Source organism: Scyliorhinus canicula, chromosome 20 (assembly GCF_902713615.1).
Source record: "Scyliorhinus canicula chromosome 20, sScyCan1.1, whole genome shotgun sequence".
In the NCBI taxonomy this organism is placed as follows: Eukaryota; Metazoa; Chordata; class Chondrichthyes; order Carcharhiniformes; family Scyliorhinidae; genus Scyliorhinus; species Scyliorhinus canicula.
Window position 1 is genome coordinate 11026067 of NC_052165.1, and position 24628 is coordinate 11050694.

General features: G+C 44.1%; 1 protein-coding gene across 2 annotated transcripts in view; it reads right to left on the reverse strand.

Annotated features, from left to right (window-relative positions):
* Positions 1-24628, reverse strand: part of tfec (transcription factor EC) — a 48695-nt gene that overhangs the window by 18488 nt on the left and 5579 nt on the right. For both annotated transcript variants that reach the window (XM_038780986.1, XM_038780987.1), the window contains exons 3-4: positions 20843-20941; positions 722-857 (exon numbers count right to left, since the gene is read on the reverse strand). In XM_038780986.1, the coding sequence (XP_038636914.1) occupies positions 722-857; positions 20843-20941 (235 nt within the window). The remainder of the gene's footprint in view (positions 1-721; positions 858-20842; positions 20942-24628) is intronic.

The window sequence follows — 24628 nt, forward strand, 5'->3', positions numbered from 1 at the left end:
TGTCACTGAAAGATATGTATAATAGCGTAGTTATGGCTTTAAATATGCAGAACGTAGACCAGTTATCATTGGTGCACTTGCCTTAAGCCCAGCATTAGGACTCTTTTACATCAAGCTATGTTCATATTTCATGCATGAAGATTCTAACTCAAAATGAGAGATAATTGGAGCAACCTTTACAGATATGATCTCATTGCATCAAATGAGTTTACTACCATAGCAAGTTAAAAAACAACCCTGATGTCCATGTTGTCAGTAACCAGGAAGTATGCTGCCTACCCTTAACAAAAAAGGAATTAGGAGCAGTGGGCAATTTAGCCCTTTGATCCACCTCCACCATTCAATCATGGCTGATCTCCTGATCTCAAAGCCATCTCCAGATCTGTTCCCCATATCCCTTTAACAAGAATTGATTCAGTCCGTTTGGATGTTGTAAATAGGATGCTACTTTTGAAAACAGTGCAGTTAATTTATTTCCCTCGGATATCAGCCCAACAAGTCTACTCAGATGTAATACTAAAGAGTCCTGTGCACATTAAAGGACATATTTGTAATGCACTTGTATAAACAAGAATAAATCAGCTGAATCTACTTTAATGTAATAAGGAGCTATACTTTGTCCCATCAGAGGTTTTCAAGATGTAACCTTAAAATCAATCTCAAAATCAAAAGGCTTGACCACAATGGTTTCTAATACACTGCTGATTAATACACTACTTACTTCCAGAATGTGTAGCTGTAATTTCCCTTTTTACTGGTAGGTTCGTAGAGCAAGTACCGCCTGCGTGTCCAATAGTAGTTGCAGTCATTCCCTGATCTCCTCCAAAAACATCTAGAATACTGCTGGACAAAGGCATCTGGTAAAGCAAGAGAAGAGAACAAAATAGGCAAGAACTCAAAACTTCTATAAAAAATATAGTGTCAAGGAGTAACTATCTGATCAATGTTATTGCTATGAAAACATGCTTAGGATTTTCTTCAGCTTGAGAACACCAGAGTGCAGAGAATCACTAAATATAACCCACCATGCTGAAAGCAATTGCCTCAATTACCACCTATTCAAGAGTGTTCGGCAGCTTTCTTTAAAAAAAATATCAACTACACCTTGCCTTAATTGAAAACAATCAACTTATTACAGGTCACAGCTGAAACTAACTGTTTAAAATCCATGATTTTATTCCTCCCTGTAATTTATGAAGTTATCACTTGTGCATCAAATCAATCAATTAACTATTATGATGGATCTTTGGCAATTATTCCACAAAAAGAGAATGAGATCTGAAAGAGCCATTCAGGCAAAATGAACTACAGCAACACATTGGAAAATACTTATCCCCCACCCCCACAAAAAAAAAGACATTCAAATAAAGAAGTGTGTTTCACTTAAGTATAGAAAGATTTGTGGCACAGAAGCAAGCTATCTGAAAAAGATTTGCCAGTCTAATCCCAAACTTCCAGCTCTTGTTCTGAAGCCCTAATGGTTAATGCACACTAAGTGTATATCTTCTCACATCTGGTTACCTGAGACTTAAATTTAAATTTAGGTTTTATTAATTATTCACACTAATCTGAAGTTAGAGTTGCAATTTAAAGTAGTTTGATATAATTATTAGAACTGGGTTTGGCTATTGTTAGTTTTCTATCATTGGAACTGAGTTTAAAAGGCTGATAGAGAACATTTGCAGACAGGCACTATATAAAGGAGTAAATATGCAATTTATTAGTTCCAGGAAAGATTCACAGTACATTTCCAAAAATCATTGCCTTTGTGGTTTGACTTTTTAATTCACTTCCTAGCTCCTCATGCTCCCTCAGCAGAAACTCTTTCTTAGTCCAACCTAGGTCATCAGTAGCCATGTGGACCATGACAACTGGATCCTTCCCCTCTCACAAGTTCCTCTCCAGCCCTGTGGAGTTGTCCTTAACCCTAGCACCAGGCAGGGGGAAAAAAAACAGAGCTCCCACTGAAACCACATCACTTTTTTTTTTGCTTCCTCCCAATTGAATGAATGGCCCTTGTACCAATTATTTAAAATCCATGTTGTCTTCCTCCCTGCAATTTGTGAAGTAAGCACTCACTTGTGCATCGATCAATCAATTAACCATTATGATGGTGTTTGGCAATTATTCCACCTCGTTAGTTTGTTCAACCTCCCTGCAGTTTTTGGCCATGTCTTTTTCGGGTGGTCTGTGCTGCTCGTTTGGGTGCCTTTCCAGAGGGGAGAGGTGTTCTCTCTTTCTCTCAAGCTGTGTCCTATACCGGTGTGTCCTTTTCCGGTGGTCTGTGCTGCTCGTTGGGCGCCTATCTGCTGATGTGGGATCAACGTTGGTGGTTGTTGGATTGGATTAGATTTTGTTTATTGTCACGTGTACCAAGGTACAGTGGAAAGTATTTTTCTGCGAGCAGCTCAACAGATCATTAAGTACATGAAAGGAAAAGCAAATAAAAGAAAATACATAATAGGGCAAAACAAGGTACACAATGTAACTACATAAGCACTGGCATCGGATGAAGCATACAGGTTTTGTGTGTGTTGGCTTGAGAGCTGCTGGTTTGTATCTTGTAAATGCTTTTGATATATTTCTGTTTATGCATGTTGGTGACTATTTTTTTGTATTATTGAGTTGTCAATAAACTAAAATATATTATTGTCCATGTCCTTTGCCGTGGTCTCCGCTGCTTTTTTGGGCGCCTTTCCACAGATGCGGGGCTATTGTTGGGGAGGGGTAGAGGAGAGGTGGCCATATTCTGCCTTTGCTGCTTGTGGATTGTTTAAAGGATCCATTTTGGGTTGTGCCCCCTCTTGCGAGGGGAGGGGTGTTCTCTCTCTCTCTTACTCTCTCTCATTCTCTCTCACTCTCTCTTGTCTCTCTCTTGTCTCTCTCATATACCGTGTCCTGCACCGGTGTGTCCTCTTCCAGTGGCCTGTGCTGCTAATTTGGGCACCGTTCCACTGATGTGGGGCTACCGATGGGGTGGTGGGCGGGTGCTGGCTTGGAAGCTGGTGGTTTTGTTTTTTTTTGGTGTCTTGTAAATGCTTTTAGCATATTATGGTTTTTTGTGTGTTTTTAACATGTTGCTGACTCTTTTGTATGCTGGAGTTCTCAATAAACTTAAAATATGTGTTAGGCTACCGTTGGAGGGGGTGGGAGAGACCTTGAACGTGAGACAATTGCAAGGGCTGAGGCTCCTCCATTGCCAACTTTAAGATCCCCATATTTGCCTTCCCTGGCCTGGCCATGCAGCAAATCAAATGTAATCAGTCTAAAGGGTGTGGGCGTCTCAAAGATGCAAATCTTTTTTTTTAATTTGGTGGATGTGGGCCAACATTTATTGTCCATCCTTAATTGCCCTTGAGAAGGTGGTGGTGAAGTGCCTTTGTGAACCGCAATAGTTCATATGGTGTCGGTACATCCGTGGTGTTAGGGAGTGAGTTCCAGGATTTTGGCCCAGCAACTGTGAATGAACAGCGATATATTTCCAAGTCAGGATGGGGAGTGACGTGGAGGGGAACTTACACGTTGTGGTGCTCCCATGCATTTGCTGCCCTTGTCCTTCTAGGTGGTAGTGGTCGTGGGATTGGAAGGTGCTGTCTAAGGAGTCTTGGTGAGTTCCTGCAGTGCACCTTGTAGTTGGTACATACTGCTGCTACTGTGCGTCGGTGGGGGAGGGAGTGAATGTTTGTGGATGGGGTGCCAATCAAGCGGGCTGTATGGTCTTCAATGGTGTTGAGCTTCTTGAGTGTTGTTGGAGCTGCACTCATCCAGGCAAGCGGAGAGTATTCCATTACACTCCTGACTTGTCGATGGGTTTGGGGAGTCAGGAGGTGAGTTACTCACTGCACGGAATTCCTATCCTCTGACCAACTGTTGGAGCCACAATATTTATATGGCTGGTCCAGTTCAGTGTCTGGTCAATTAATGTTTTTAGTGGAGGTTCCAGCAATAATGCCACTGAATGCCAAGGTCAGTGGTTAGATTCTGTCTTGTTGAAGATGGTCATTGTCAGGCGCCAAGCTTACTTCTCAGCCAAAGCATGAATATTGCCCAGGTCTTGCTGAATTTGGATACGGACTGCTTCAGTATCTCAAAAATCGCAAATGGTGCTAAACATTGTGCAATCATCAGGGATCATCCCCACTTCTGACCTTATTATGGAAGGAGGGTCATTCATGAAGCAGCCGAAGATGTTTGGGTCTTGGACACGTTCTTGAAGAACACCTATATTCGGTCCTCCAACAAACACACCCATCTTTCTTTGTGCTAAGTATGACTCCAACCCCCTGATTCCCATTGACTCTAGTTTTGCTCAATTTCTTTGATGTCACAAATGTTGCCTTGATGTCGAGGGCAGTCCAGCTCTTTTGTCCATGTTTGAACCAAGGCCACAAAAAGGGCAGGAGCCGGTCTCCATATAACCTTCTCCCACCCTAATGCCTCGCAGTGTCTCAAGCTTAGACTCCAGCTCATGAACTCTGAACCAATGTTCCTCGAGCCACTGACCGTTCTGGCAGATATGCTTTCCGTGGATCACACAGGTATCCACCAGACCTAGGTGCTTCAGCTGCACCACATCACCTGCCCGGCCATCTTGATTTTGTTTGTATTCAACTAATTAGACTTCAAGGTTAGAAAATCACTCAATGATCATATATGTGTCTGGAAAATTTGTTCAAAACTGGTTGCAACTTGCCCAACCATGCCAATTCATGTTGTGTAGAACCAGTCATAGATAGGTTAGGGCATAAAGTGACATCACTTTTGCTTGGCCCGGACAACCCATGCATATAGGAATGCAGTGCATTGTGAGGATGAATCCTATCATATGTGTATCACCCGGCAGTCCTTACATGCAACACTGTGAAGGATCCCTTCACGTTTGCAAGGACCATACAGGACTCGCATATCAACAGAGATGTCGTGCTCATTTGACTCTTGCTAGCTTATTCACCAATATTCAACTCAAGGAAGTCACACATAGTTACACTGCAGCACTATATCATGGCAAGCTAGACCCACCACGATTTTGCGAAATCAGTGTTTATTGAACTCATGAACTCATGAACTCAGAAACTCGCTCAGTTAAGTTCAATTTAAATGATGCCAAATATGTCCAAATAGATCACGTTGCCATGGAATCCTCTCCAGGCCCAGCTCTTGCAAATATATTTGTTCGACAAGAAGCACGTTTGTGATGGAATCATACCTAACCTATCCCTTGCATTTCTCTGATTTGTAGGTGATGTATCTCATTGAGAATTCTGCCAAGGGCCCTGCTGCCGGCCGACCTTCATTGGTGAATACAAATGTTCGGATTCCGACAGGTTCCACATGTGATAAGATTGGCCTTATTTACAACCTCGTAAATACGACCAAGCCATTTGCTCACTGCGCAAGCTTGATGTTGAAATAAGGCATCAAAGCCACCCTGTGAGACAATGGCTACCCTGATCGGACCACCATTGCTCGTTGTATTTCATACAAACTCATGAATGGGCCACCTTTGGTCCTGCAGAGTGCCTAGTCTACCTCAGCTAAGGGTAAGGTATCTCAAAAAACTAAGCAACAGGTAAAGCTAGCTGTTTCAAGCTGCTACTATGCAGTAACAACATGAATGGTATTTTCCAATAACAAGATGCTGCCGTCAAGCCATAAAGGCATTCTGCCTATCACTCAAATGAGTTGTGCAGTATATGAATTTCAATGCCCTATGTAGGCCACACATTCCAAAGACTGACGTATCATATTAAACAGCACGTCCCTTCCCCTGTTCTCAATGGGCAGGTTACTGACCATACCCAATCTATCCGTGCTTGTGAAACCCAATACTCTAGGCAGGAGTTTCCTCAGCAAGCCGCCACATCTTTCACGGTAGTGAAGGTGGCCCGTCATTGGCCAGTGGCTGGATCTTCTAGTCCCACCATTGTAAACAGGGGTTCCCATTGAACGTGAAACCCACAGTGGGATCTCAAATGGCTGGGATGTTCCAGCCACAATGTCCAACATTAGGGATTACTCAGCAATTGCACAGCGCTTGCTAAACAATCCTGATTGTGCTACAAATTACACTGACAACCAACATAAGATTATCAGTCAGGCTCACAGTATGGATCAGTTACATAGCTAGAAGCTACATATATTCATGCACACAGCCATGTTCTCTGCAGACAGAAAAAACATGTACACATATTGCACCTGCTTCAACTGAACAAAATAGGTAATGGTTCATTCCCCAGGGCAACGCCTTAACCAATCAGAATCCATCTGCCTGCTTTGAATTTAAACAAAGCTTGGCAGTTAACTGTCAGTTATCAGTTCAACTGGTGCATTCTCCATGACTATTCCTTAAGAGTCCATTTGTCAACCAATCAACACTTCCATCTCATTGAGTATATATTATTAATAAAAACAGAAACTGCTGGATAAACGCAGCAGATCTGGCAGCATCTGTGGGGAGAGAAACAAAGTGAAGGATTCTTCAGAACAGTGTAAATGTTTAACCTCTTGAAGGATGCTTTTAAGGACACCCCAAAAATGTTTTGTTGTCCTGCTTGGGTGTCTCCTGGTCAAGTTCCAAGTAGAGTGATAGTATTGCGGGGTCAGGTGTCGGGCACAAAAATGATATGTCCTACCTAGTGGAGCTGTCTTTGAGTGATTCACGAGAAGATGCAACTGCTGGACTGCCTTTCCTGCTATCAGATTTGAAAGATAGTGAAAAGGCAGCGCTGGTCTTAATGCTCCAGTGCTTTAACGTGACTCACTCCATCTTGTCCAAGTCTCCAAAACATATATGATTGCAGGGATCACTTAGAATCCACAGTGCAGATGGAGGCCATTCGGCCCAACAAGTCTGCACCGATCATCTGAAAGAGCACTGTACGAGTCTGCACCGGCTCTTTGAAAGAGCACCCTACCCAAGCCGACATCTCCACCCTATCCCTATAACTCAGTAGTCCCACCTATCTTTTTGGACACTAAGGGACAATTTAACACGGCCAACACCTAACCTGCACATCTTTGGACTGTGGGAGGTATCCGGATATCCTGGAGGAAACTCACTCCGACAAGGCAATAACGTACAAACTCCACACAGACAGTCACCAAAGGCTTCAATTGAACCCAGGTCCCTGGCGCTGTGAGGCAGCAGTGCTAACCACTGTGCCACCGTGCCGCTCAGGAAACCACGACCGTAGCGGGTTTGAGATCCTGGCCCTCAAAAACGCTTTTCTTCAGTCAGTCAAAATCAGAACTGGCATGTTGGAGACGACGATAAAACTCATTACCTGTGCCTGCACCTGTCTATCTGTGACTGCACCTGTCTTCATCGATTGAACGCTCCCAAGATCTGGAAAATGGGCCTCATTTTTCCAGAATTTTGCCATTGAGCTATCTTATTGGGGAGAAGTGTCTTGCTGTGAGAGTTGTTTGAAAGAGAACCTCCGTTTTCCAAGTGGTTTAGTGGAAGGCCCATAAAAGGAGTTAATAATGACATGGAACTTCAGTTCCTGTGTGAGCGCACACACAAGCATCATCTGAATACTGAAGCTCGATGAGGTTAGAGTGAATTGAATGTTGCGCCAGTCGGATAGTTCCCTGCCTCTTCATGCCAATGGGGAGTTGGCTAGAGAGGTACAGTCTTGCAGCAAGGAAGATATCAGAAAAGGTTGCTGCATTCACATAGCCTTGTGTGGCCCCCAAGTAGATAGTGATCAGGCAAGGAAACATTCATTTTACTCTCCTCTGTAGCATCTCAGCTAATTCAGTTGATTCAATATGAACCATTAACGAAGATATCCAGGTAGATATGGATGAGTACAATTCTATAGACTCCAAACTATTTCAAAATTTTCATGCAACCCATTGGTAAATTATGTAGCCACTATAAATTAGGGATATAACAAGATATAAAGAATATTTGGAGGAATTTCTAGCCACTCGAGGTGTATTTATTCATGAGTTATCAAGGAGGTTTTACTGCATGGCTTCAAACTAGGAAAGTAATTCAAAGAGAGAAAGGAAAGATCTTGACTTCAAGTGGCACCTTCACAGTCTCAGGCCATCTCAAAGTGCTTTACGCCTTATGGAACGCTTTCGAAGTGTAGTACCTGCAATTTGCAGAGGGCATATTTTCACAGACAGCATTAAGTTCATATCTTTAAAAAATATAAGAGCAGAAGTAAGCCATTCGGCCCAACGAGTCCACTCCGCCATGCTATCATGGCCGATAGGTAAAATTAAATTGATGAGCAAATAATCTGTTTTGGTGATGTTGGTGGAGGGATAAAATGGTAGTTGGGACACTGGGAGAAATCCTCTGCTCTTTTTCGAATGGTGCCACACTGATTAACGTCTGATCTGAAAGATGGCATTTCCAACAGTGCAGCACTCCCTCAGTGCTGCAGTGGAGTGCCAACCTATTTGATCAGATCTCTAGGCTGGGGCTTGTATCCACAGGCTCCGAGTCCGAGGTACGAGGGTTACCACTGAGACCAGGTTGACTAGGTTAAGAATTCTGTTTTGGGAAGAATTGAAAATGAAATGAAATGAAATGAAATGAAAACCACTTATTGTCACGAGTTGGCTTCAAATGAAGTTACTGTGAAAAGCCCCTAGTCGCCACATTCCAGCGCCTGTTTGGGGAGAATAGATTTTATATCGACAATGGTGTGGAATGGGCAGCACGTTGGTACAGTGGGTTAGCAGGGCAGGGCAGGTGGATTGGCCACGCTAAATTGCCCCTTAATTGGAAAAAACTGAATTGGGTCCTCTCAAAGGTGTGGAATTAAGTTCCTGAAAGTATTTCCTTTATTTGAAATCACACATTAAAAAAATCCTTGCACTAAACTCAGCACCTATGTCCCAAAGCACAGCCAACTTTTGAAGTTACTTTCTGAAAGGCCGACACTGTTACATTGCAGGAATCACAGCGTGAAAATTACACACAATGAGGTTCCACAAACAGCAATGACTTAATGACCAAAAAGTCATTTCAAAGTTATGTTGGCTGAACAGCAAATACTGGGCAGCACGAGGGAGAACTCCCCTGCTGGGGGTGCTTTTAAACTTGCACTTTCTCTCAAATATTTCGACTTATCCAGCTTCAAATGTTTATCTTTAACTTGTGAAAGCTCCCAAGAAATGTTGCAATGCCTGTCCATTATTTCCACATTGAGTAGATCGTTCCACCATTTCCAATAAGTATGGCTGGCGTGACACCAGGAATTTGCTGAGAAAGGAACTTGGATTGAAGTGTCAAACTCCGTTCAACGTTAAACTGTGCGTGTAACCCCATGTAAAATAGTCAAATCACGAAAGGTAATGGATGAATTTAGCAGCTATACCAAATTAAGTTTGCAGCAATACTGCAGACTGACTCTGCAGCTTTGAAAGGTAGCCTCCCCCACTGAACAGTGACACATTCCAGTTTTAGAGACAGCTATTTTACATGGAAAAATAATGTTAAATTTTAACTATTTAAATTTGGACAGCACGGTAGCACAGTGGTTAGCACAGTTGCTTCACAGCTCCAGAGTCCCAGGTTCGATCCCCGGCTTGTTTGTGCGGAGCCTGCACGTCCTCCCCGTGTCTACGTGGGTTTCCTCCCCGTGCTCCGGTTTCCTGCCACAGTCCAAAGATGTGCAGGTTAGGTGGATTGGCTGTGATGAATTGCCCTGACTGGGGTTACGGGGTTACGGCGATAGGGTGGATGCGTGGGCTTAAGCGGGGTGCTCGTTCCATGGGCCGGTGCAGACTCGATGGGCCGAATGGCCTTCTTCTGCACTGTAAATTCTATGATTCTAATACTTTGAGAAACCTGCACAAGGGGCAAAATATTGCAGCGGCACACTTAAATAGGAATGTTTCTTTTGAAAGGTAAGTTCAAAGCTCTTGCTGTCAATCGATTTTACGTTGCCTTTTGAGAATTCTCACCATTAAACTGCCTTGTAAAATACCAAAAATGAGAATTCAACCACTTTCTCATTCTATGTTATAGTCAGTGATTAAATCGATGCAAAGCTACGAATAATTACATCACACAAGGCGTGACGTTTGCGCTCTCGCATTCATCATGGTTACTTTATAATCTATTGATAACCTTTGAAAGTTGAAAGGCCTCACAGGAGACAAAAAAACCCCATCTAAACTGCGTTTGAAAAACTGCAGGGTGCTTGCATATTGACCAAAAATGTTGCATAGTTAATTTTCGCAACATCCTGCACTTCAATATTATGTCAATTCTGCTGCCCGATGTCCTTTTGAAAAGGCAAGTGACATTCTTCAAGCATGCTTCATCATAGACATGTTTTCAAGGTAGCTTTTGAAAATACAGTAAGTCACTTGCTGTGGGCTCAGTGAAAATAATCAGCAAATTCGTGCGACTAGATTAAAGGAGAAATATAGAAAGCTGCACAATTCCAAGAATGATTTAGATCTGCATTGCCACTTGAATAAGCAAAGCCATTGCAAGTTGGCTGCTCACTTAGCCCTGATGCACTAATGCTGCTGCCATTTCCGAAATCTGCATTCAGTACAGTGATTCTGTCCTGAGGTAATAATGTGCTCCATTAAAGTTTTCTCAGGTAAGATATTTTAACTTTGCATACATTTCTCAATAAAATATCTCCAAAATCCATCAGTCCAAATAGGAAGGAAAAAAATCTATTTCTTACCAGTTTTATTTTCTGTGGCTCTATTAGCTCCACAATTGCAATTGTTTTGTTTTTGTCTTTCATTTTAACTTTCCTTCCTCCTGGGAGAGGCAGCGTGAGCAGCAGTTTGAGTATATATGCTGCACATCAATTCCCACAAGCGAGCGAACTCTGACACCCTGGACTTTAACACTAGCCTGATGTAGAATTTTTTAGGAGCAAAATCGTTCTCCTGCAGGCCGCTCAGCTCTTTGATGTTACGCCAAGCAGTGGAATTGTTAATGTTTGCCGGCTTGCAAGAAACTATTTAAACAGAAGTTAAACAGCGGTGTAGAAAATCAATAAAGATGAGTTTCGCGATCTGATATTTGAAAGGAATACCCCGAGTTGGCTAGAAAGAGGTTTTACTTTGCAGGGCCTGTCATGAGTAATAGCAAGTTGCCTTTTATCTTTAATTTCGCTTTGTTTCAGGATTTCCTTCACAGCTGAATTCAGCAGAGTGGTCACCAGCAGCACCTTTAGTTGTAATGCTCTTAACACCTAGGAATAATGCATCAAATACCTTGCAACCTTGAAGAGTGGTCAGGGATTGCAATGCATCATCAGCTAATAATCATATAGAGTACCGTGCTTCATAGATAATGGGCGCCACTGTGGGTTAGGGCAGTTGCTTCACAGCATCAGGGTCCCAGGTTCAAATCCCACTTGGGTCACTGTGCGCAGTCTGCATGTTCTCCCCGTGTCTGCGTAGGTTTCCTCGTGGTGCTCTGGTTTCCTCCCACAAGTCCCGAAATTCGTGCTTGTTCGATTAATTGGACATTCTGAGTTCTCCCTCTGTGTACCCGAACAGGCACTGGAGTGTGGCGACGAGGGGATTTTCACTCTAACTTCATTGCAATGTTAATGTAAGCACACTTGGGCTGGTATAGCACTGTGGGCTAAACAGCTGGCTTGAAATGCAGAGCAAGACCAACTAAAGGGGGTTCCCTCCCCGAACAGGCACCGGAATGTGGCGACTAGGGGCTTTTCAGAGTAACTATAATAAGCGATTATTATTGTGACAATAATAACATTTATTATTATGTGCACCAAAATAGTGGCAAGGTTTGCCTAACTTAATGATACTGTTCACTTTTTAACACTTTGTTTTTTTTTCATTCATTACAACTGACTGGTTTTTGGAATTGTGTATTGTTCGATAAGCAAAAGATTCACTGCACCATTTGAAGTCATCAATTTGTTCAATATGAAGAACAATGGCCAAAATTAGTATTTCCGTTGTGCCCATTTTTCCGCTTTTATTGGGTGCGAACCATAGCCTGGATCATGCTTATGTATTTCCAGCATTTTCAGTTTTTAATTATTATTATACATATTGTTGCTTGCTCGTGCAGAAGTTAAGTACTGCCGAAAAAACAGACCTTGTTTTGTTGCAGCATTTTGCACTGCTATGATCCCAGAACAGATCCCAAGAGTGGCTAGGATGCTGGAGAGAAACCCCAACATTATATTTTAACTTTGTAAGACTGTGAGGGAAGGACACCTCGCTCGAGGAGCGATTGCACAAAGAAATAAGAATATGGTTTATTAGAACAAACTTTATTCCTAACACAGTATAAAATATCTTTAACATCTCACCAGAAAATAACTTACAATTACCCCTTAAATAATGCTAATCAATGCAGTGACACAGTAACCCTTAACTGCTATCTTTATTCACAGTCAAACAAAAACATATCTCGGCTTTCAGCTCTTAATCCACTGGTAAAATACATTTAGCACTCAGCAATACTGCCTTACGTTGATGTTCTATGTGGAAGAGAGATCTTTGGACACTGCTTTAAAGGAAATATCTGAATCCTGTCAGACCCATGCAGAAACTTCAGAAGCTACGTCAGCTGGTTTGTTCACCTTTCCAGCCACACTGCTAATCTGTCCACAGACAAAACTTTTAACTGAACTGCAGTGTTAGCAAATCTTGACTTCTGCCCACATCTTCATCTAAAGCTCCACTGACCTGCTATTCTGCAAAATGCCTGATACCTTAGCTCCACCCAATAACTACATCCCCTCACCAAACTGAAATCTAATTAATTCTACAGGGAACTCCCCCCCTGCCACTTCATCCAAACAAAACTGTATTATCCCAAGTCTTTTATGATGCTTTCATTTCACCCCTGGCTTCCAACATTTCAAATCAGGATTTTTAAAAATATGACTGCAGCATTCATACACACACTAACCCAGGCTTTTAACCCTTACTTCACCAGGTGCCTATAATACAATTTATCTGAAATTCCAACATTCATCACAGCACCCTCAGGATATTTTGCAAGAATACTAGCATCAGGGAAAACAACAAATTTGCACTGTATGAGAAGAAAGTGCTGATTGGTTGACAAGTAGATTTGTATTGGTAGAGATGTTGCCACAGAGAATGCACCAGTTGATGGTGGCTGACAGTTAACTGCCAAGCATTGTTTAAAATTTCAACCAGGCAGCTTGATTGTGATTGGTCATGGAATTGCCCTGGCTTGGTATTACTATGAAGCTCTTTCAGCAACATTATCATACAGATAGGTTTACGCCTGGTTACTCTGTATAAAATGGAAGGAAGACTAATGGACCTGTTCTCACTCTGCTCACAGTATCCACAAATGCCCTTCCTACTCTCTCTGCATTCTGTGATTAATAACATTTATTCTCGAGGATTAAGTTGTTTTCAACAATTCCAGACTGAATAAGACTTCCATTCCATTTCATTTTAAAGGCATTAGTTTTGCTTAAAAGGTCTCTGTGGGGAAGATATCTTATTCAATCAAGGATGCCCCAATCAAGGAAGGGTGAAGACCTTTGAGGCTGAAGGGCCAATAAGAGGCCATTCAGCAATGACACATTGGCAGCCCCACCATCATTGAAAGATGTCAATTCCTGCAGAAAGAGAGAGAGGGTTTATCAAGGAATGTTCCGGATGGTGGGGAAGTCCAGAACTAGGGATCTTAGTTTGAGCATAAGGGGTAAACCCTTTAGTACTGAGGTGGGGAGGAATGTCTTCACTCAGAGAGTGGTGAATCTGTGGAATTCACTACCACATGAAGTAGTTGAGGCCAAAACGCTGTGTAATTTCAAGAAGGAATTAGATATAGCTCTTGGGGCTAAAGGGATCAACGGAAATGGGTGGAAGGCGGGATCAGAGAATTGAACTTGATGATCAGCCATGATCATAATGAATGGTGGAGCAGGCTCGAATGGTCAAGTGGCCTCCTCCTTTCTATGTTCCTATGTCGCAATGGATGTCCCTCTGTAGACCAATTCAAAAAATATTTATAAACTGCCATAGCTATAGCCCTTGATTGTGGAGGGGCAACCCCTTGATTAGACAGACAGCAACCATAGCTGTGGTCATGACAGGTGTGGGGTGGGTCAGTGGCGGAGTGAAGTGCCACTCCCACCCCACCTCCATCGATCTCTCACCTGGAGGCTATCTCCTTTCATTGGCCGTATTTTTACTGCAGCGTGAGGCGGAGCAGTCAACCGAACCAAGGCCGTAATAGAGATAAGGGCAGTTACTCTCGTCTCGCCTCTAAAGGACAGCTCTTTTGTCCAGGTTCAGGCCAAGGATGCAATGAGAGCAGGATTTGAGAGGCCGCAGTGGAATCCAAACTTAGCATCAGTGAGCGGGTTATCGCTGAGTCACTGCCGCTTGACACAGCAGGAGTAGGGCATACAGTCCCTCAAGCCTGCTTCGTGATTTAATAAGATCATGGCTGATCTGAATGTAACCTCAACCCCACATTCTCACCTACCCCTAATACTCATTCATTCACTTGAATCGATCTAGCTCAACCTTAAAAATATTCTTTGACGAAGAGAGTTCCTAAGACTCACTACTCTCTGAGAGATAACCTTTCTCCTCATCTCCATTTTAAATGGGCGACCCTTTATTTTTAAACTGTGACCCTTGGTCTAGATTGTCCTACAGGAGGAAACAGCCGCTCCAAAGTGACCCTGTCAAGTCCCCTCAGGATCTAATATGTTACAATCAAGCTGCCTTTTACTCTCCCAAACTCCAGTGGATACGAGTCTAGTCTGTCCATCCTTTCCTCATAAGACAATGCTGCCATTCCATTTACTAGTCTCGTAAACCCCTGAACTGCCCCCAAAACATTTACTTCCTTCCAGAAATAAGGAGACTAGCACTGTCAATGGCTTCATGATTGAGAGTAGACAGGTGGGGCGATAATTGGCCTGGTTTAATTTGTCCTGCTTTTTGTCGTAAGGATATACCTGGGTAATACTCTACATTACCAGGTAGATGCCGATATTGTACCTGTACTTGAACAGCTTGGCTAGGGGCCCGTCAATTTCTGGAGCAAAAGTCTTCAGTACGATTGCCCATAGCCTTTGCAGTATCCAGTACCTTTAGCCATTGCTTGATATCATGTGGAATGAATCAGATTGGCTGACAACTGGCATCTGATGTTTGGGACCTCAGGAAGGGACCGAGATGGATCATCCACTCGGCACTTCTGACTGAAGAATGTTGCAAAAGCTTCAGCCTTATCATAGAATCATAGAATTTACAGTGCGGAAGGAGGCCATTCGGCCCATAGAGTCTGTACCAGCCTTGGAAAGAGAACCCTACCGAAGCCCACACCTCCAGCCTATCCCCATAACACAGTAACCCCACCCAACCTTTTTTTACATAAACACTTAGAGCAATTTAACATGGCCAATCCACCTAACCTACACATCTTTGGACTGTGGAAGGAAACCGGAGCACCCGGAGGAAACCCACGCAGGCATGGGGAGGATGTGCAAGCAAGAATTAAATCTGGAACCCTGGTGCTGTGAAGCAACAGTGCTAACCACTGTGCTACCATGCCGCCCATCTTTTGCATTGATGTGCTGGGCTTCCCCATCATTGAGGTTAGGGGTATTTTTGGAGCCTCCGCCTCTAATTAGTTGTTTAATTATCCACTACCATTCGCAACTGGATGCGAGTGGATGGCAGAGGGTAGATCTGATCCGTCGGTTATGGAATAGTTTAGCTCTGTCTATTACGTGCTGAAATGTCCTGTGTTGTAACTTCACCAGGTTAACACCTAATTTTTAGGTTTGGCTGGTGTTGTTGCTGCCTTGCCCTCCTGCACGTTTCATTGAACTAGGGTTGGTCACCCTACTTGATGGTAATGGTACAGCGGAGACACGCCAAGCCATGAAGTTACAGATTGTCATTGAGTACAATTCTGCTGTTGCTGATGGCCCGCAGCACCTCATGGATGCCCAATTGTGAGTTTCTAGATCTGGTCCAAATCTATCTCAATTATCACATTGGCTAGTGCCCCACAGCCCTTAATGTGAAGACAGGACTCCATCTCCCCAAGAACTGCGTGGTGGTAACTGCTACCCAAACCAGTTCCTTATGTTCTTGGTTGGCGGAGGCGTTGTTTTCTTCAATTCCCAAGTGCTTCCAATTACTAATGATCCCTCTGAACAACCTTGACAAGCAGCAATGGCTTCCGAATATTTTTGAGTGCTTTCAGGTGTGATCATGATAAAGTAAACTTTTATTTACGTGAAGAAACACTCGTTCCAAATTATGAAGTCCGATCAGTATTGAATGTTCACAAATGTTTCTAAATACTGAAGAATACCAGAATGTTTCCAGTAGGGCATGTCCACCTGTGACAGGTAGATTGGCAAAGACCAGATCAAGTACTTTTTTTCCTCTTGTTGATTCCCACACCACCTGCCGTAGGCCCAGTCCAGAAGTTATGTCTTTCAGAGATTGGCCAGCAGTGGTGTTACCAAGTCACTCTTGGTGATGGAAATTCCAGAGTATGTTCTGTGATCTCTTGACCCCTTGTTCTCCCTCTAAGTGATGTTCAGCACGGAAGAGTTCTGATTCGTCAACTGAATGAGGTAGGTGGTAATTATGATCATAAACATGACAATAACTCATAAGGAATGGTGCAAACACATTGCGGGTTCATTTATTGAGACTAGGCACATGGGAACATATAGAATCCCTGCAGTGCATAACAAGGCTATTCGGCCCATTGAGTCTGCACTGACCCTCTGGAGGAGCACATCACCCAGGCCCACACTCTCACCCTAATCCCAGAAACCCCGTAACTCCACCTATCCTTCTGGACACTAAGGGGCAATTTAGCATGGCCAATCTACCTAATCTGCACATCTTTGCCCTTGGGAGAAAACTGGAGCAACCAAGAGAAACCAGGGCAGACACGGTAAGGAAGTGCAAACTCCACACAGTCTGTCACCCAAGGCCGGAATTGGAGATGTGAGGCAGCAGTGCTAACCACTGTGCCACCGTGCCGCGTGAAAAAAAATTACTTTATAGCGCTCACACCTGAATATAAAGCTTGCAACAGAGCTTATGTGCTCTGTTGAAAAACAAAAGTGAAATTAAACTGGATCGCATGACACACTTCCCTCCTAGTGATGCCATGCTCCTATCCCTTAAAGGTATATTGCAACAGTTATCAGCAGGAGGTTTCCTCACTCATGTTTGACCTGATGCTATGAGACTTCATGGAGTCCAGAGATATTGTTAAGGGCATTCTTCCAACTGTATACCACTCAGCCACCACCTCTGGGGCGGGGGGGGGGGGGGTCCTCATGTGGTGGGAGATGAAATCCAGAGGGGCGATGGTGTCTGGGAGACTGTCTGTAAGTTATGTTTCCCCGAGTATGATTATGTCAGGCTGTTCCTTGACCAGCTTATGGGACGTCTCCCAATTTTGGCACAAACCTCTAGATGTTGGTCAGGAGGACTCTGTAAGATTGACCAGGCTGGGTGTGCCATTGTCGTTCCTCCACATCCCATTCGGCATTGCATTTTGCAAAATGTGTGCCATTATTTTACACTGAACATATTTAGATAAATAATGTGGATAAACATCACTGTATCTCATGCACTGAAAACCACTCAATGACAGTTTCCTGTTTCAGATTACTGAAGTCATTTCCTGTTTCCAATTACTGAAGTCATTTCCAATATGGTAATGAGACAGTAAGTTTGGGAAAAAGTATTCCTCTCCCTTTTGATAATACTTTGGTAATGATACTTACATGGACCAGAGAGCAGAAAACATCAGCCACAATTCTAAAGATTGAAGTTTGTCGACAGTATCATGCCCAAATGTCCATTCTCCATGTGTGATGTGCCAATGCGGTACCAATTGTTTAACCATGAAAAATCATTACTACCGAGCCTGATTGCAGGACTGTGCCTCAGGCCACAGCTGTTCTCCATCAAGGAATGGATATGTGGAGCTTCAAGGTAAGTGTTAACAGCTGTAATTCTTCTCACTGCCCCTGTCCGGACTACTCTCTCGCTTTTAGCAGGGGTCTCTTTTCTGGAGAGGGTGGGGCCTGGGGGTGTCCCTCTAAGCAGGGGATCTCTTTGGGAACCTCTTTGGTCAGGGGGTCCCTGTGGAGGGTCTCCCTATTCCAGACATCCCTAAGGGGCTGGTTCAGCTTACTGGGTTAAATCACTGGCTTTTAAAGCAGACCAAGCAGGCCAGCAGCATGGTTCGATTCCCGTACCAGCCTCCCCGGACAGGCGCCGGAATGTGACGACTAGGGGCTTTTCACAGTAACTTCATTGAAGCCTACTCGTGACAATAAGCGATTTACATTTTCATTTTTTCAGGTCCTCTATTACAGGGGTCTGGTGGGGGGGGTCCCTGGGGGTTCTTCTTATTACAGGGGTCCCTGTGAGGGCTCTTCCTGTTACAGGGATCTCTGTGGGGGTGGTTACCCTTTACAGGGGTCCCATTGAGGGGGGAGGGGTCAGGTCAGGACACCCCCCTAGTTGGGGGTGGGGGACGGCACCCAGGTAATCCAGGTGTATAGGGGCTACTGTGCGGTGCTGGGGTGATGGGGATTCGCGGGTGCTTTGCGGTGCGCGGGGGCTGGCCAGCAGTTATTGGGCTGCCTGCTCAAAATGGCCACCTGATATCGGGATTCCCTCGGGAATCCCTCATATTCCACGCCATGCATTAAGTTGCATGGCAATGGATACGGAATTGCCTGCCGATTTGCGCTCCGAGGGGCATCGTAAACAGTTGCAATTCGACTCCGACGGGAGAGAAAAAGTCTCCAAACGGAAAATCCAACCCTATATCTTTTTTTAAAATAAGGAGACCAAAACTACACACAGTAACGGTCACAGAATCTATTTTCACTTTATTGTTGCAGAACATGCATGAACCGTAGACGGTGGCAACATTCCAGTGAGCAGTCAGAACCCCTCAACACTTACAGGAATGATGGGTTAAAAACCTGTAGTGACATTTAAAAATAAATAAATAAGATGCCTGTCTGGACTCATCAAATTAGAGGACAAACATGCTCTTCAGGGCAGGGTTTTTTTGAGTAGACTTTTATATTATACTTTCACAGCGAACTCTCCTAAGCGATCTTAGCAGCAACTGTTAGGTTGAAATCTGTAACCTGAGCTTTTGAATAGAAGGTGACTCTAATGTTGATGATGTCCAACAGCTTGTTGAATTCAACTCCCCCTTTCTCTCCTCCCAGTGGAACACCAAACATAGGACGCCTGTCACATAGAAACAGGATCAAGTATTCAGTTTACATGGGAGCGGGAAGGGGTTATGTGGCAAGGACAGCTCTGCAAACACGCACAGAGAAAGCTGAATCCTACGTTGAAATCAATATTAGAATTACAGTTGCTTATTTTTAACACTTCTTGTGGAAATTTAGAAACAGGCAGAAAATCACAGTGATTTAGCCTTCTCCAGTAAGCACAATAATATGACATGATGTAGTTCTGGTGTTTTGTAAAGCAACTAATCTGCAACAGTTTATAAAAATGCTGCAACCTAAATGTTAAACAACAATTTCAAGATCTCCATGAGTAAACGGAACCATAGAAAGGTTACAGCGCAGAAAGAGGCCATTCAGCCCATTTCGAATAGCTTCTCAAACAAAAACAGAAAATACTGGACAACCTCAGCAGGTCTGACAGCTTCTGTGGAGAGAGAAGGGAGCTAACGTTTAGGAGGAACCTCTTCGGAGGAACTTCTTCACACAAAGGGTTGTGAATCTATGGAATTCCCTGCCCAGTGAAGCAGTGGAGGCTTCTTCATTAAATATCTTCAAGATAAAGATAGATAGTTTTTTGAAGGATAAAAGAGTAGAGGGTTATGGTGTTCGGGTGGAGAAGTGGAGTTGAGTCCACAAAAGATCAGCCATGATCTCATTGACTGGCAGAGCAGGCTGGAAGGGCCAGGTGGCCTACACCTGCTTCTAGTTCTTATGTTCTTATGTTTCGAGACTGGATGACTCTGTCAAAACTAGAGAAAACCAGAAATAGGGTCAGATTTATAGCATTGTGATGGGGGAGGGGGCGTGGAGCGGTGGGGCTGGATAGGGGGCCAAGGAGGGTAGAGATTGACAAAGATGTCCTGGACAGAAAGACAAAAGGAATATAAATGGGGGTGATTAAGGCTAAGAAGGGGGCTGATAGTGGCACATAAAGAGATTAGAATGTGCGAATGGCAGAACGAAGGTTAACAGTGCGTCAAAAGGCACAGGGAACAAATGGCCCAAGTGGGGTGGGGGAAGGAAGGAACAATAGTGAGGGAAAAACAGATCTATGGAAGAAACAAAGATAAATTGATAGAATTAAAGATGAGGTGAAGTTGGAGGAGAGAGTTCAGTCTGTAGCTGTTGAACTCAATGTTAAGTCCGAAAGGCTGTAAACGTGCCTCATCGGAAGATGAAGAGCTGTTCCTGCAGTTTGCACTGGGGAACATTGCAACAGGACAAGGACGGACATGCGGACATGAGAGCAGGCTGGTGAGTGGAATGGCAAGCGACAGGAAGGTCTGGATCCTGTTTACGAATGGACTGAAGGTCACCCAGACTGCGTTTAGTCTCTCCATTGTGGAGCAGACCGCATTGAAATAGCTTCTCCATCTGTTCACGATCACTTGAACTATTTGTCCTGCTTTCATGAAAGAATGCTATGAAGAATGGCAAGGAAACATTTTTTCACCCACTTTAAGAGATATAGAAGGAAGAACAAAACATTTGGAGGTGACCCAACATCAGATCCTTAGTCCTCCCCATGATACTCCCCTGCGCCCCAAAATCGACTGGCTGCTAAAGATGACCCGCTTTCCTCTATTAGTACTTACTGTGTTATTGATGAGAGAATGTGGCTCCATATAACCGAGAGAATCTTCATTGAAGCAGCTGGATTCCAAACTGATTATATCATCGATAACATCATCCATCTAAAAACAACACGTGTTGTGCAGGTAAAAATTACGTTTTCAGCATAACGTGCCCTCAATTTCATTGTAAATGACCATCGATAGGGAATGGGCTGGGAGTGTCATACATCACAAATCCTGAGTGAAGTCATGGCATTGCCCATGTCTTCATTGTAAGAAGTCTTACAACACTAGGTTAAAATCCAACAGGTTTGTTTCGAATCACTAGCTTTCGGAGCACTGCTCCTTTCTCAGGTGAATGAAGAGGTGGGTTCCAGAAACATATATATAGACAAAGTCAAAGATGCAAGACGATACTTTGAATGCGAGTCTTTGCAGGTAATTAAGTATTTACAGGTCCAGACTTGAATCTTTGACTTTGTCTATACAAAACACTTGTATTTTTAATCTGTTTTTGAATGTTATATTTATAACATCCCCAGATAAGGGGGTCCCTCCAACAGCACAAAGATAAGTATAGCCCTCAACCCCTGGGGAGAGAGGGACATGCCCGGGCACTGGCACAGGTTGGCACTTCCAGGATGGCACCATCAGGTTGGCGCAGTGCCCATCTGGCAGTGCCATCCTGTATTGTGCTAACACTGTAGCGATACCGGAGTTTTGTCTCCAGGGTGTAAACTTGGGAACATTTTCTGGAGACCTTGGACTGCCTAGACATCAAGACCTCCCCAGTTGCATCCAAAGGAACACAAGGCACTACGTTTGAGATCGGCTCGGTTGCAGGAGTTGCTGGAAATATGACATACTTAGACACCAGTGCGCCTTTGGGCTCTGCCCCAGATTTTTTGTCAAGCTTTACTCCATTAACCTTCAACTCCCCTAATGTATCCACAAGGCACTGGAACGATTTGCTCATAGCTGGAAGTTTGGTTCACGTGTGCTTGGGCGTGTACCTGGCAGTGGGCCTGCATGCTGCATGTCTGAGGGCCTATCAATCTCTGTGTTCCTCTGAAACTTTAGCCTGGGCTGCAAGGTGCTCATGAAAAGCTGTTTATTTGCTTTCCACGTACAAAGCTCCAGCTGCTGATGCGATACTGCCTGAACCCATGCAAAACTGGCAATCCTGCAGCATCTGCAAGTGGGCGGGAGCAGTGCCGCAGGATACGTTCGATGCAAAGATGTGCGACCCTGGACAAGAACCGGGGCAAATGCAGTGATTGCAACAAGTATAAAGCCGCCTAATTGCTGAGCATCATGGGAAACACATGTTGCCTTTGGCAGACTGCTGATCTTGGCTGAAACACATGAATCTTGACTCCGTTGTAATTTCAGAACTGGACAATCTATAATTGACCTGCTCAGTCTAGTAGCTGCAAGAGCAATGCCGTGCACAAAAGAGACCACTATATTTTGCCTTCATCGATCTCACCAAGTCTTTTAACCATGTGAGCGGAGGTGGTCTATGTAAGCCGCTGGAGAAAATTGGCTGTCTGCTGAAGCTGCTCAATGTGACCTCCTCCACTTTCGATAACAACATACGCCAGGGCAACATCACAACCCTTTGAAATCCGCAGTGGAGGCAAACTGTTCTGGCACCAACACTCTTTTGCATATTCTTCTCTTTGCTGCTGTAATATTCCTTGAGGTCATCTACAGGAGGAGACTACTTTCATACCAGAGCCTATGGTGAGAGACCTGATGCTGAAATCAACACGCGGGTTGCAAAAGCTGCAGCTGCTATATCCAAGCTGAGTAAGAGAGGGTGGAACAACAGTAACCTGACTGAGAACACCAAACTGTGGGACTAGCAAGCTTCATCCTCACAAGACTTACAGGTCCTAGCAGCACCTCAATTGTTGACACACTTTGCAGAACACCCAAACCTAGCAAGGCACGTAGAAGTTGTGGCTTCTTGCATGCACTAAGGAAATTCCCAGCGCTCTGTCAATTCTGCAAGGTATGTGGCTGAAAAGGCCCATGGTAGTGGCAGTGCATGAGCAATGGCTGAAGCAACTACGAAGAGCCACGCACTGATCCAAACAGACCATACACATCGTGTGTTGACAGGCATTCAGAAGATCCAACATCCTGTCCGAAACATATACAAGATGTGACTGACAAACCAGAATATGACAAAGATATGCACGATGAGACAAAGAATGGTGAACACAGGTTTCACACCGTCAATCTCCATAAGACCATAAGGCATAGGAGCAGAATTCGGTCCATCGAGTCTGTTCTGCCATTCTATCATTGCTGATTTGTTCCTCATCCCCATTCTCTTGCCTTCTGCCCATAACCCCTGATCCCCCTATTCATCAAGAACCTATCTATCTCTGTCTTAAAGACACTCAGTGATTCGGCCTCCACAGCCCTCTGCGTCAAAGAGTTCCATAGATTCACCACACTCTGGCTGAAGAAATTCCTCCTCATCTCTGTTTTAAAGGATCGTCCTTTCAGTCTGAGGCCATGCCCTCGGGTTCTAGGTTTTCCGACAAGTGGAAACATTCTCTCCACCTTCACTCTATCTAGGCTTCTCATGGAATACATAGACACCACCACACAATCTGAGGTGGTCGTCGAGATTCAAATTATCTTCTCCAAGAACATGGCAGCTACTCACCATTGGCCAAAATTGACACACGGGCAAGTGCCAAGATACTAACCTTGCCAATTCTAAAAGAAATGTATCAACAGATGTGGAGGGCCAAGAGTGAAAGTCTGAATACAAACATTCACTCATTCCATGTGCAGGATCCGTGGTCCTGGAGTGCAAGTATGGTCAATCCTCCTGGGTGTGTCACAGACGTTCTTCATAGAACATAGAACATAGAACACTACAGCGCAGTACGGGCCCTTCGGCCCTCGATGTTGCGCCGACCTGTGAAACCATCTGAAGCCTATCTGACCTACACTATTCCATTTTCATCCATATGTCTATCCAGTGACCAACTTTAAATGCCTTTAAAGTTGGCGAGTCTACTACTGTTGCAGGCAGGGCGTTCCACACCCCTACGACTCTCTGAGTAAAGAAACTACCTCTGATATCTGTCCTATATCTATCACCCCTCAATTTAAAGCTATGTCCCCTCGTGTTGGTCATCACCATCCGAGGAAAGAGACTCTCACTGTCCACCCTATCTAACTCTCTGACTATCTTATATGTCTCTATTAAGTCACCTCTCAGCCTTCTCCTCTCTAACGAAAACAACCTCAAGTCCCTGAGCCTTTCCTCGTAAGACCTTCCTTCCATACCAGGCAACATCCTAGTAAATCTCCTCTGAACCCTTTCCAAAGCTTCCACATCCTTCCTATAATGTGGTGACCAGAACTGCACGCAGTACTCCAGGTGTGGCCGCACCAGAGTTATGTACAGCTGCAGCATGACCTTGTGGTTCCAAAACTCAATCCCCCTGCTTATAAAGGCTAGCACACCATATGCCTTCTTAACAGCCCTATTAACCTGGGTGGCAACTTTCAGGGATTTATGTACCTGGATGCCGAGATCTCTCTGTTCATCGACACTACCAAGAATCTTGCCATTAGCCCAGTACTCTGCATTCCTGTTACTCCTTCCAAAGTGAACCACCTCACACTTTTCCGCATCAAACTCCATCTGCCACCTCTCAGCCCAGCTCTGCAGCTTATCTATGTCCCTCTGTATCCTATAACATCCTTCAGCACTATCCACAACTCCATTGTGGAGACTAGAGGCCCAGCAGTTGCAGGTCTACCAGCATGGCGGGA